The sequence below is a fragment of the Oncorhynchus mykiss genome, chromosome 17 (assembly GCF_013265735.2).
Source record: "Oncorhynchus mykiss isolate Arlee chromosome 17, USDA_OmykA_1.1, whole genome shotgun sequence".
NCBI lineage: Eukaryota > Metazoa > Chordata > Actinopteri > Salmoniformes > Salmonidae > Oncorhynchus > Oncorhynchus mykiss.
The window spans coordinates 78,595,431-78,609,767 of NC_048581.1; the positions used below are offsets into that span (position 1 = coordinate 78,595,431).

Consider the following 14,337-nt stretch of genomic DNA (forward strand, 5'->3'; position numbering starts at 1 on the left):
ACCCCTACAATTAACACATATCACTACTTTCCCTAATGCTACACATTCCTTTGTGTCGTGCCCTTTTGCACACTTCTCACACCTAGGAACCTCCATCTTACACACTGCTGCCAAATGCCCATAAGCTTGACACCTGTTACAACGTAATGTATTCGGCACAAAAGCTTGTACAGGTTAACTTATATATCCTAACATCACTTTGTTCGGCAAAGACTTAAACATCAAAACTCAAAAGAACAGACAACGACTTTTCTGTTTCACCACTCATGCCACCCTGTCTGTGTCGCACTAAACCACGAGCATCACAAACACCAGGAATCTTCCCCTTCAGTTGGTCAACTTTCACATTTACTGCTACCCCAGTAATCACTCATTCCAATGGTGCCCTTTTCTTGAGAGCAAAACAATTCACACAACTTGCCATTCATTTAACGTGGAGCGCCTGCTCGCGCTGACCAGCAGAAACACAAACAATTATCACAAGATCACTTCTGGTTACCCTCACCAATTCCACTGCACCCAACTCTGTTTTCACTCACCATGAAACCACAAATGGATCAGCCAAAAAGCAAGGGTCCACTTTTTCCAAAAACTTCACTCCTACTGTCACAGACTCATCTTTATCCTGACCCTCGGTCCAAGCCTCAGGCTCAGAGAACTTCACCACACCTACCACCCCTGATACTTCGCCCTCATTCACTTCCATTTCTCCTCCTGTCTTCAGCTCACTCTGCATACACTTTCTATCATTCTTCTTTAACAAACCATCTCCCAATTTCTGCCATTTTTAACCGACTCAAGCTCACCCTCTTCAAATCAAAAGGTATTTGTCACAAGTGCCGAATACAACAGGACCTTACAGTGAAATGCTTACTTACAAGCCCTTAACCAACAATGCAGTTGTAAGAAAAACAAGTGTTAAGTAAAAAATAGATAAGTGAAAAATAAAAATAAAAGACAATTAAAGAGCAGCAGTAAAATAACAGTAGCGAGGCTATATACAGGGGGTACCGATTCAGAGTCAATGTGCGGGGGCAGAAGTTAGTTGAGGTAATTGAGGTAATATGTACATGTAGGCAGAATTAAAGTGACTCTGCATAGATAATAAACAGAGAGTATCAGCAGCTTAAAAAGGGAGGGGGAGCAGTTGCCGTACCAGGCAGTGATACAACCTTTTGGACTTAGACTTGGCGCTCCGGTACCGCTTGCCGTGCAGTAGCAGAGAGAACAGTCTATGACTAGGGTGGCTGGAGTCTTTGACAGGTTGTATCACTGCCTGGTACGGCAACTGCTCGGCCTCCGACCGCAAAGAAATTGTCAAAGACTCCAGCCACCCTAGTCATAGACTGTTCTCTCTGCTACTGCACGGCAAGCGGTACCGGAGCGCCAAGTCTAAGTCCAAAAGGCTTCTTAACAGCTTCTCAACGGTGCAGCTGTATAACTTTTGAAGATCTGAGGACACACTCCAAATCTTTTCAGTCTTCCTCCCTCTCTCTCTTAGACCTCATCTGCCTCTGTTTTTCCCTCCACTCCTCCTCCATATTCCAAGTATATGTCTCCTTATGAATATGCTGCACTTCCCATGACATACATCTTGTTCTTGCATTCTCAAGGGACACCATTTAACCGGCGGTCACAATCAAAGTACAATCAGCACAAACCGTTCGGCAGACATTGACTCGAATCTAGGTTGTGCCTTTAGATTTCTAGAAAATGAACAGCTAAGGAAGAATCGTTCACTTCTCTCATTGCCTTCTCAAACCCAGCCTGGTCTGCTTGGTCTGTTTCGTAAGCCTTCCCGGAAGTCTTGCAATGTTGCGCCTCTGTGTTTAGAAACTCTGTGACTTTACTGTCTTTGACGTTAGTGCTGCTGTGCTAGCGGAACTAATCTTTGTCTTTCAGCTGAGCGCGTCGAAGTTTGCGCCATTCCATTCGTTTACAGAGGTACAACATTTATCACCAGTAGCGTTTCCTCCGTCTGTGTACTTGTATGTACGTAATCATTTATGCGTTTTAAATTTTAACTCAAGCAAATAACATGTGTATGTGAATCCGCAACCACAGATTGAACGAAGAGTTTTGATGTGTCAGTGTGACACCCATAGTACGCGCAGGTGGAGCGTTGGTTTGTTTCTAGTGCTGTGTTTCATTCCTTTCTGAAGGAGAGTGAGATCGACTGAGCAGCAGTGGATGTCAGTTTGGGTGGCGTGAATGCTTGTGAGTGAGGTTGTCTGAAATTATTAATTTGATCTGGTGCGGTTTTCTTGTATTATTTTGGAAAATATCAGACAGGGTTGCGTTTAAAGCAAAATGATTTAACGTAAAATTTTAAGGAGATTTGCTATGGTAAGTTGATCTCTTTCTTATGGAGGAGGCAGATAGCTATGTTTAAGTCCAGCTGGCCAGCAAGGCAACTAACGTTAGCTAGCTATCGAATTAGACGGCTAACGTTGTCAGTTTTGCAATTGAAAATATTAGCTGACAAGCGAAACGAAATTCAGAAATAGCCAGGTAACAAACGTGAGTTAAATAAGTTGTATGGCAAATTAAGGGAGCTTGTTATCTCACTCATTTGTATTTATTTTTATAGACATGTCGATTCTTAGCCGGGGGTCATTATTGGACATATAAGTTAGCTCACCTACTAAGCGTAGCTAGCTAATGTGCTAGCTTATGACATTAATTCGGCCAGTGTCCAAAGGAGAACAGGTCAAAATACTGCAGTTGCTGTGTTGAGCGACTCCATCGTCGTAGAAGACAATGAGAATGTAACCATGCTGTTAAAAAACAAAGCTCAATCTTTTTACTTGACCACGTATGCGATTCAAAAGCTATAGAATTGACAGTGGTTCAAATTTCTTAGCTAACAAGTGGTAAAATCATAACTTCCAGCGACCACAGCTTATCCTTGCTGGCTATTGCACACCAAGAGATGAATGCCAAAGATGTCTGGTTTACTACTTAAACCCTTTATCAGATTTACTTTGATGTATATATTTTTGCATACCGTCTGCTGTCTGTATTAGATTGCTCCACAGTGGCTATGTCTGTGTTTTGTCATTGCAGAAAGATCAAAGAATAGTGGCCAAGATTCTGAAGTGGGTGTCATTGAACTGACAGTCAAGAACCAAACCCTGATGTGATCTCTCAGTCCAGAACAGTGTATTGAAAAATATAACCAGGTGCATTCTGCTCCCAAGCAGTGTGCAGTCAGATGCATCTCAACCTCTATGTTTGCAAATGGCTTGCTGTCTGAAGGACGAGCTTTTGTGTTCCATTTGCCTGAGTATCTATCAGGACCCTGTCAGTTTTGGCTGTGAGCACTATTTCTGCCGTAAGTGTATAACTGAGCACTGGAGCAGGCAGGAGCCCCACGGTGCCCGAGACTGTCCTGAGTGTAGGAGGACCTTCGCAGACCCTCTTCTCTCCCCAAGCCTCAAGCTGTCCAACATCGTGGAGCGCTACTCAGCCTTCCCGCTGGACGCCATCCTCAACGCGCAGAGGAGCTCCTATCCGTGCAAGGACCATGAGAAGGTCAAGCTCTTCTGCCTCAGCGACAAGAGCCTGGTATGCTTCTTCTGTGATGAGCCAGCCTTACACGAGCAACACCAGGTCACCACTATTGACGAGGCCTACGAGGAGATACAGGTCAGTTCCACTGGACGTCCTTTCTCCTCGTCTAGTACCATGGGGTGTCCAGAATTCTAAGTGTTAGTCATAGCCAGGGCTCAGGAGTTGAATTAGGGGGGAATGAAAGCCTTTTGAAACTGAGCTCCATTTTTTATTTATTTTTTATTTATTTATTATTTCACCTTTATTTAACCAGGTAGGCTAGTTGAGAACAAGTTCTCATTTACAACTGCTACCTGGCCAAGATAAAGCAAAGCAGTGCGACACAAACAACACAGTTACACATGGAATAAACAAACATACAGTCAATAATACAATAGAGAAAGTCTCTATATACAGTGTGTGTGTGTAAATGAGGTAGGATAAGGGGGGTGAGGCAATAAATAGGCCATAGTGGCAAAATAATTCCAGTATGGCAAATTAAACACTGGGGTGATAGATGTGCAGAAGATGAGTGTGCAAGTAGCGGTACTGGAGTGCAAAGGAGCTAAATAAATAACAATATGGTGATGAGGTTCGTTCCAGTCATTGGCAGCAGAGAACTGGAAGAAAAGGCGGCCGAAGTAGGAATTGGTTTTGGGGGTGACCAGTGAAGTATACCAGCTGGAGCGCGTGCTGTGGGTGGGTGCTGCTATGGTGACCAGTGAGCTGAGATAAGGCGGGGCTTTACCTAGCAACGACTTATAGATGACCTGGAGCCAGTGAGTTTGGCGACGGATATGAAGCGAGGGCCAGCCAACGAGAGCATACATGTCGCATCAATGTATGGGGCTTTGGTGACAAAATGGATGGCACTGTGATAGACTGCATCCAATTTGCTGAGTAGAGTGTTGGAGGCTATTTTGTCAATTACATCGCCGAAGTCAAGGATCGGTAGGATAGTCAGTTAACAACCTGACTATTGATCTCTGTGCCCTTTTCTGAGAGCGGAACTTGTTGATGTATTGTCCTTGATGTTTACCTCAAAAGATTAACAACACCAGAGTAATGCTATTGTCAGTCAAGACAATTGTTTTACTATAATATAGGCTAAACAAACGTCTTCTGCCAAGGGCCGGAGGACCAACCGTTGATTCGCAAATGAACACACGATCTTTGCCCCTCTGGCAGAGTAAACAGGTTGAATAAGCACATATCAGATTTTTATACGTTGTGGTTTATTTTCTATCAATGTTGTTTCGGGCACTATGAAATCCCATCAAGCTGTTTCCCCCACCCTTATGGGCTGACTTTCCATGACATTTCCATCACTACAGTTGTCCTTCATTTGGGCTCACAAAGAATAATGATTCAGCTGATTTAGTTACATCATGGCATTACACATGTAGTCTAAAATAATGAATAGCATCTCTGTATAGACTAATGCTAGCGTATGTAGAGCAACAATCCAATTCAATATATTTCCCTTTGATATTCCCAATATTACCACAAACTCAGTCAATGAATATCGTTAGCCTTTTCTTCCGTACTTTGATTAGTCCCACAGAGACACAATCCCATAACTCTGGCATTGTAGCTAATCCTGTTCTCTTCTCTTTGCACTCCATTGTTACAGTATGTATAACAGTCCAATCCCATTTGTTTTGTGTATTATACCCTTGAATCCGTCAACACTCAAGGCAGCTATAGACGCACTCTCTGTCCCAAGCCACTGTTGGACCAGAGCCGAGGTGTGATACTGGAGCACATGATTAACACTGTAGGTTGGTCAACACCAGGGAGGGAGCTCTGAAAAAGGATCAGACTTGTGCCGTTTGAAATGATTTCCTCAATCCCTCTTCTGTCCAACAGGCATTAGGCTAGGCTGTCTGTGGGATGGCTGCAGGCTCTGAATGTTCCTTATGTTATCCCCTCATTGTATACTGAACTTATTTTTTCCTTGACTCAGGAAGAGAGAGAACCTCTCTTTTAATGTTAAGTACCTGACAATCAAAGGCTTAGTAGACTATTTCGCATGTCCTTGCTGCTGAGCTGTAGGAGCCTTGAAACAGTCCATCTTGATGCATCTAGGCTGCCTTGGAGCATTCAAAAGGTCAGGGCAGTGTAATCTCAATAGATAATTCATTAGTACAACATGCTGTTCTTCTTGGACAGTTTCTCTCTCTCTCCTTGGAGCCTTTTCCAATGGGATCTGTTGTGACATTTCGTATAAACTTTACAGCAGGAGGGTAAAAAGCTGCCCCGATCTACAGGACCCCGAGAGAAGATACAGAAACAAACATGTCCCCTATAAGTGTGACTTCAAATACGAGTCATTGTATTTTCTGAGAGTCGTCATTTTTCAAGTAATTTCTTGTTTAGCTCAGTGAAATGACGGGAACAGAAATGTTGCTCTTTGAGGATGTTATTGGCCAACATTTTGGGTCTTTCAGTTCCATTAAATAAAAATAAAAAATGCTTTTAGCATTCAATGACCAGTTGGGCGGTTTAAAGAAACGTACTGTGCAAAGGTTTTGCCTTTGGGTAGAAGTTCCTTTTGAACAGCATGCCCTGGTAATGCTGAGTTAGCCTCTCTAGGGTACGTGGGAGCGTCCCACCTGTCAACTGCCAGTTAAACTGCAGGGCGCCAAATTCAAAATAACAGAAATATCATAATTAAAATTCCTCAAACATAGAAGTATTTTACACCATTTTAAAGATAAAATTCTCGTTAAACCAACCACAGTGTTTGATTTCAAAAACGCTTTTCGGCAAAAACAGAACATAGATCAGTTAGGTCAGCAACGAGTCACAGAAAGCATTCAGCCATTTTCCAACCAAAGAGAGGAGTCACAAAAAGCAGAAATATAGATCAAATTAATCACTAACCGTTGATCTTCATCAGATGACACTCATAGGACTTCATGTTACACAATACATGTATGTTTTGTTCGGTAAAGTTCATATTTATATCCAAAAATCTGAGTTTACATTGGCGCGTTACGTTCAGTAGTTCCAAAAGATCCGGTGACTTTGCAGAGAGCCACATCAATTTACAGAAATACTCATAAAATGTTGATGAAAATACAAGTATTATGCACGGAATTATAGATACACTTCTCCTTAATGCAACCGCTGTCAGATTTTTAAAAAACTTTACCGAAAAAAGCAATAATCTGAGTACAGTGCTCAGAGCCCAAATCAAGCCAAACAGATATCCGCCATGTTGGAGTCAACAGATGTCAGAATAGCATTATAAATATTCACTTACCTTTGATCTTCATCAGAATGCGCTCCCAGGAATCCCAGTTCCACAAATGTTCGCTTTGTTCGATAATGTCCATAATTCATGTCAAAATAGCTCCTTTTGTTTGTGCGTTCAGTCCAGTAATCCACATTCATGACGCACTTTCACTAGGAGCAGACAAAAAGTCAAAAGTTCTGTTACAGTTCGTAGCAACATGTCAAACAATATTTAGAATCAATGTTTAGGATGTTTTTCACAAATCTTCAATAATATTCCAACCGGACAATTCCTTTGTCTTCAGAAATTAATTGGAACGTAGCTACCTTTCACGTGAGCGCGCGAGACTGAGCCTGTGGCACTCTGCCAGACCACTCACTCCAAGAGCTCTTATGAGCCCCTCCTTTATAGTAGAACCCTCAAACCAGTTTCTAAATACTGTTGACATCTAGTGGAAGCCGTAGGAAGTGCAACATGATCAATATCCCACTGTATTCGATAGGGGCTGAGTGGAAAAACTACAAACCTCAGATTTCCCACTTCCTGGTTGGATTTTTTTCTCAGGTTTTTGCTGCCATATGAGTTCTGTTATACTCAGACATCATTCAAACCGTTTTAGAAACTTCAGTGTGTTTTCTATCCAAATCTACTAATTATATGCATATTCTAGCCTTTATGGCTGAGTAGCAGGCAGCTTAATTTGGGCACACTTTTCATCCAAAATTCCCAATACTGCCCCCTACCCCGAAGAAGTTAAGTGTCATGGTGTGATGGACAAAGGTGTCTAAAAGTAATGTTCAACTCAGTGTTCAGAAGGCACTTGTGATGCCAGGTGGGATGTGTCTGTTGAATGGGATTCATCTTTTGTTTTGTCAGGTGAGACTGAGGGGTATTTGTTGCTGGGTGGGATGGAATTTGGTGGACACACACATTGTTCTCCCTTTTGTTCTCTCTCTGGCTGTAATGACACTGCAGCTCCCTGAGGAGGTTCTCAGTCAGACCGAGGAGGAGGAGAAAATGTGTCTAGGCTGACAGACTCCTCCACCAGGTCTACTGCCCTGGGTTAAAACATTGCTTTTCAATTCCTATCTCAATGCAGTAGTTTGTCCAAGGAAGCTTGCTTTTAGGTTACAGCATACTGTAGCTATATTGCCCATTGACCTAATGGAAGACTGGGGGGATAGAGCAAAATGTCTCTGGTTACCTTGCTGTTTACGTATAAACATTTTGGTTTTGTATTGAGTGCCTTAAAGATGATGAAATGCCCTGACTGTTGCCACATATGTTGAGCAAGATAAGGGATGTGGTTGACAGTCTGTTGGCCTGACTCTGCCCACAGATGAACCCAGCGAGGGCTTTAGTTGTCGTGTGGCTGCCAGGCAGGGCAGGAGCTACTCTTTGGGCTGAGAGTGAGAGAAGGTGTAATCTCCTTAGCTTGGCATGTCACTTCTCTGCTCTGACCACAGGCATGCAGGTTGTTGATGTCAGGGAGCTTTAGCTCCTGCCGATTGTCATCCTTACCCCTGTGGATCCATGCTGCAGTCAAATCTATAATGCGCTAGCTAGCATGTCCTCCACTTCAGCTCAGTGACACACACGCTGCTGTCCGCACGTACACACACTGTCTGCGCACATGCTTTTCAATGTGAAGGATATTAAGGTGGTATAGGGAAGGATATGTTGGCAGCTCTGCCATTTGCTTGAGGAAGCAGAGATTCAGAGGGAAAAGGGCTCCTGCACTCTGCCTAGGAGGGCTGTATGCCTCTGTTCATAAAGGCTGGCATGGACAGCACAACCCCTGTACACAAATGGAAATAATGTTTAGTTGGTTATTGGTTTAGCCTTATTTAAACATTTAATTTGATTTGCTTGCCTATTCGTCTGAAGTGTTGTGGGTGAATGGACAGCTTTGTTTGACGCAATAATGGTGACCTCTGGTTTTGTTTTCCATGTTGTTGTCATCTAAAAACAGGCTAGCAGATTGCTGTTTCAACGGCATCTTTCACCACACAGCTTATCAGACCTGTACGGACGCTGTGAATGTGTGCTTTATTCTCAGAATATTTAGCTTTGCTCCATATAGACAAATTTGAGTCACTAAGGCCAGTCCCTTAATTGTAATGTGGTCTGTCAGTGTGCAGAGCAGCATGGGGACTGGGACAGGAGTATATGGAGTTAGAGCCTTTGCCTGCTTTCCAGTGGCCCCAGGGACATGTACCTCTTTCTGCTCTGCTTGTCATTAGACAGCGGTGATGGGAAACCCAGACAAGAGGAGAAGGGTTCTGTAGCCCTGGTTATCCATGCATACAGGGATTTGGGGACTGAGCTTCAGATACTCTGTTTTGAGGGATAGGCTGGAGGCTGTGGTAGGGGTGCAGCACATCTGTTTGCTTTAGCAAAGTTTCCAATGGCCCTCCGATTTGCTCTACTGCTATGAGGTCTATGGGAGCACTAGTGTTGAACCTCTCCAACAAGGTATTTCAGTTAAAGGGAGCTCCTGTACACCATTCTCCATTAGACCTCCCCAGTTATTATTTCATCCTTATCTGGTCCAGAACACACAGGTTAAGGATGAGGTGTTAACATTTTCCCCTTACCTGCTCCACTAACACTGTGTGGTATTTGAAGCAGGGGAAAGAGAGGAGCGTATGGGCCTTTGAAGTGTCCCTTCAGGGGTTAACCAGGGCTTTCTCTCACTTTCGCTCACTCTCTAACACTCACACAGCTCTCTCTGAGCTCCCCTTCCACATGCATGGCCATTGCTGCAGTAATGAGTCAGGCAATTTCAAGGGCACCCGTGGCTCTCTCCTGAGGCCTGTCCCAGTCCGCTCCCGGTCCCCCTCTCTTTCCTCACTCTCGTTTACTTTCTTGTTCTCTATCCCGTCCTTAATCTTCCTCCTCATTCCTTATTCTTCTGAGAGAGGTGGTTCCCAGAACAAGGCAGAGTGAAAAAAATGGTTAAATAACTCGCTAATGTTTGAACAGTTCAGCGCTCAGTGGCATTGCAGAGAGAAAGAGAGACAGCGTTTGCATTTGTGCGGAAACAGAGCCATGGGGAATGGCAGAACAGGCATGTTCTGTTAGACTTGTCCAGACATAATGTCCTCAGACATAAAGATGCAGTAGTTACTTCACTTGTTACTGCGGCCACCACTGAAGCTGCTTGTTACTGCGGCTACCACTGAAGCTGCTTGCTACTGCGGCTACCACTGAAGCTGCTTGCTACTGCGGCTACCACTGAAGCTGCTTGCTACTTCGGCTACCACTGAAGCTGCTTGCTACTGCGGCTACCACTGAAGCTGCTTGCTACTGCGGCTACCACTGAAGCTGCTTGCTACTGCGGCTACCACTGAAGCTGCTTGCTACTGCGGCTACCACTGAAGCTGCTTGCTACTGCGGCTACCACTGAAGCTGCTTGCTACTGCGGCTACCACTGAAGCTGCTTGCTACTGCGGCTACCACTGAAGCTGCTTGCTACTGCGGCTACCACTGAAGCTGCTTGCTACTGCGGCTACCACTGAAGCTGCTTGCTACTGCGGCTACCACTGAAGCTGCTTGCTACTGCGGCTACCACTGAAGCTGCTTGCTACTGCGGCTACCACTGAAGCTGCTTGCTACTGCGGCTACCACTGAAGCTGCTTGCTATACAGTGCCTTGCGAAAGTATTCGGCCCCCTTGAACTTTGCGACCTTTTGCCACATTTCAGGCTTCAAACATAAAGATATAAAACTGTATTGTTTTGTGAAGAATCAACAAGTGGGACACAATCATGAAGTGGAACGACATTTATTGGATATTTCAAACTTTTTTAACAAATCAAAAACTGAAAAATTGGGCATGCAAAATTATTCAGCCCCTTTACTTTCAGTGCAGCAAACTCTCTCCAGAAGTTCAGTGAGGATCTCAATGATCCAATGTTGACCTAAAATGACTAATGATGATAAATACAATCCACCTGTGTGTAATCAAGTCTCCGTATAAATGCACCTGCACTGTGATAGTCTCAGAGGTCCGTTAAAAAGCGCAGAGAGCATCATGAAGAACAAGGAACACACCAGGCAGGTCCGAGATACTGTTGTGAAGAAGTTTAAAGCCGGATTTGGATACAAAAAGATTTCCCAAGCTTTAAACATCCCAAGGAGCACTGTGCAAGCGATAATATTGAAATGGAAGGAGTTTCAGACCACTGCAAATCTACCAAGACCTGGCCGTCCCTCTAAACTTTCAGCTCATACAAGGAGAAGACTGATCAGAGATGCAGCCAAGAGGCCCATGATCACTCTGGATGAACTGCAGAGATCTACAGCTGAGGTGGGAGACTCTGTCCATAGGACAACAATCAGTCGTATATTGCACAAATCTGGCCTTTATGGAAGAGTGGCAAGAAGAAAGCCATTTCTTAAAGATATCCATAAAAAGTGTTGTTTAAAGTTTGCCACAAGCCACCTGGGAGACACACCAAACATGTGGAAGAAGGTGCTCTGGTCAGATGAAACCAAAATTGAACTTTTTGGCAACAATGCAAAACGTTATGTTTGGCGTAAAAGCAACACAGCTCATCACCCTGAACACACCATCCCCACTGTCAAACATGGTGGTGGCAGCATCATGGTTTGGGCCTGCTTTTCTTCAGCAGGGACAGGGAAGATGGTGAAAATTGATGGGAAGATGATGGAGCCAAATACAGGACCATTCTGGAAAACCTGATGGAGTCTGCAAAAGACCTGAGACTGGGACGGAGATTTGTCTTCCAACAAGACAATGATCCAAAACATAAAGCAAAATCTACAATGGAATGGTTCAAAAATAAACATATCCAGGTGTTAGAATGGCCAAGTCAAAGTCCAGACCTGAATCCAATCGAGAATCTGTGGAAAGAACTGAAAACTGCTGTTCACAAATGCTCTCCATCCAACCTCACTGAGCTCGAGCTGTTTTGCAAGGAGGAATGGGAAAACATTTCAGCCTCTCGATGTGCAAAACTGATAGAGACATACCCCAAGCGACTTACAGCTGTAATCGCAGCAAAAGGTGGCGCTACAAAGTATTAACTTAAGGGGGCTGAATAATTTTGCACGCCCAATTTTTCAGTTTTTGATTTGTTAAAAAAGTTTGAAATATCCAATAAATGTCGTTCCACTTCATGATTGTGTCCCACTTGTTGTTGATTCTTCACAAAGAAATACAGTTTTATATCTTTGTTTGAAGCCTGAAATGTGGCAAAAGGTCGCAAAGTTCAAGGGGGCCGAATACTTTCGCAAGGCACTGTATCTATTCCTGCAGCGTTCTGTATTACTATCCAAGTCCGTACCCAAACAATTCGAGCTTCTACTTCTAAAAATGTACCTTTCCAGAAACAAGTCTCTCATTGTTGCCACTTGGTATAGACCTCCCTCTACCCCCAGCTGTGCCCTCGATACCATATGTGAATTGATTGCACCCCATCTATCTTCTGAGCTCGTGCTGGGGAGTGGAGCTAGGCACTGCAGGACCTGGATTAACCTCTACATCACCAGAGGAACAGAGGAGAAGTAGGATAAGGGTGTGGCTAAATGAACTGGCCGTCTAGCACGTTCGAGAGTAAAAGGAGCAGGTTTCTGGGCACGATAGCATAGATTCAAGGCATAGTGTACAAAGGTAAGGTAGGATGTGAGTACATTGGAGGTAAACCTAGGCATTGAGTAATGATGAGAGAGATATAGTCTCTAGAGATGTTTAAACCAGGTGATGTCATCGCATATGTAGGAGGTGGGACAACATAGTTGGTTAAGGCTGACTGGGAACACGGCGATTCAGACAGTTAGCAGGCCCGATGCAAACACGATAACAGTTAGTAGGCCGGGGCTAAACAAGCCAGCAGTTAGCAGACCGGGGCAGGCAAGCTAGCAGTTAGTAGACCGGGGCTAGCAAGTTAGCCTTTGGGGGACGTACCGATGGGGGTAAGTCTGTTTTTGCCTCTTCGTGTGGTGACATCGATAGACCAGTCGTGGAATTAGTAGGGTTCCAAGTTGCTCTAGGTAGCTAGCAGGCCTAGCCAGTTAGCAGAATGGTCCTTCAACGGGCGTCGTGCCTGTGGGGCATGTTGGAATCCTCGGGCAGATTATGTCGGTATTCCAGTCGTAGAGGATCGGCGGGGTTCCGGATTCACACCACATTGGGTGAGGCGGGTTGCAGGAGAGTATTTTGAAGTTGAGGTTTAGGAAAAATATTAAAAAGAATGCAATGAAAAAGATATATACACATGGGACAAGACAAAGACGTCTGACTGCTACGCCATCTTGGATCCTTTACATCTGCTGTCCTGTATTTGTTTGAATAGAGGAGTTTCTGTATGTTTACAATGGGCAAGTCGGATGTTGTGAATTAGACTTCTCGGTTCCCATGGGAACATGACAAGCTCACCCATATCCTCTCAATCTTCATTTTACTGCATGTTTCTCTTTTTTTCCACTGTCTCATTGAAGAACTGAACAGGTGTTGAGATAATACATCGACTGTTGCTGGTTTTGCATTCTCTTGGTCAGAGATTAGAATTTATTACACTGAAGGACTGTTCGCTCCACTGTTCAGATTTGGATTAGTCTCCACTGTTTATCGATGGATTGACCAACATTCCGTTTATCCTGAGGCCAGTCTTTGGTCTCCACATCTGTTTTATTACAGTCCAACTCTCTGTAGAATTGGGTGAAAAGGGTTCTCCAGCTGGTGATCCCTGAAACACAACGCGCTGAAGAAACAGCAGATGAATGCTATATCCACATTCGGTGCGAGGCTTGAGAAATAGGCCAGCGTAATTGGGTTTATATAGGCCCATTTCTGCTAGTTCACCTTGTTGATACTGTGGAACAGATCAGCATGGAAATCTTTTACATGGATATAATTTTATCCTTGCGACAACTTCATCTGAGTATTAAAAGTGAATATTAAATGCTAGTCTAGTGGGGTATGTAGACTGTAGTAGCCCATACACCACCCTCCTTTAGTTCTCCTTAGAGCAGCATGTCCGTAATGTAATTATTGTGCTGTGTGGACGACAGCCTCAGACCCCATGAAAGCCCTAAGGCTCTGAGCTGTGCGCTCCTGATTAGCTTTGGATTTAGCATCCCAGATTACAGGCCATTGTTTAGAGGCCAGGGCTAGTGTGGGCCATAATCTCATGTGATTCCTTCCCTGTGTCTGTGATTTAGCTCCAGATGATTTAATTAGGTGTACTGTTGATTGGAGTCCTCATTACTGCTCCATCAGTGAGCCTTACAGCCCAACCCCTCCACGCCTCACAGCCCAACCCCTCCACTCTAATGGTGCTCCAGGAGTGGGGAAGCCTGTCTGGTTGACGTCGTTTACCCTTCCTGTGTTTCCTCTGTATTATAAATGTAGGTTAGGCCTATCTCTGTTTACCCAGTAACTCCGATGTCTCCCCCTTCTCAGTCAAGGTGCAATGGGATCAGAGATGGAAATTCCACGGTAACAGAATGATGCTGAGACTCTGATTTTTCACTTTTTAAACGGATGCCAAACAAAAACCAGGGGGAATTGTTAAAAGT

The 14,337-nt window shown here is 44.2% G+C and overlaps 1 protein-coding gene across 6 annotated transcripts in view; it reads left to right on the forward strand.

The window, feature by feature from the left end:
• Positions 1 to 1,709: 1,709 nt before the first annotated feature.
• LOC110494629 (E3 ubiquitin-protein ligase TRIM62) overlaps positions 1,710 to 14,337 on the forward strand; it is a 43,743-nt gene continuing 31,115 nt past the window's right edge. The window contains exons 1-2 of one of the 6 annotated variants that reach the window (XM_036948245.1): positions 1,710 to 1,992; positions 3,067 to 3,648. In XM_036948245.1, the coding sequence (XP_036804140.1) occupies positions 3,241 to 3,648 (408 nt within the window). In that variant the 5' untranslated portion in view covers positions 1,710 to 1,992; positions 3,067 to 3,240. Of the gene's footprint in view, positions 2,347 to 3,066; positions 3,649 to 14,337 lie in introns of all 6 variants that reach the window. The other 5 variants (XM_036948246.1, XM_036948248.1, XM_036948243.1 and 2 more) reach the window with 5 other exon arrangements.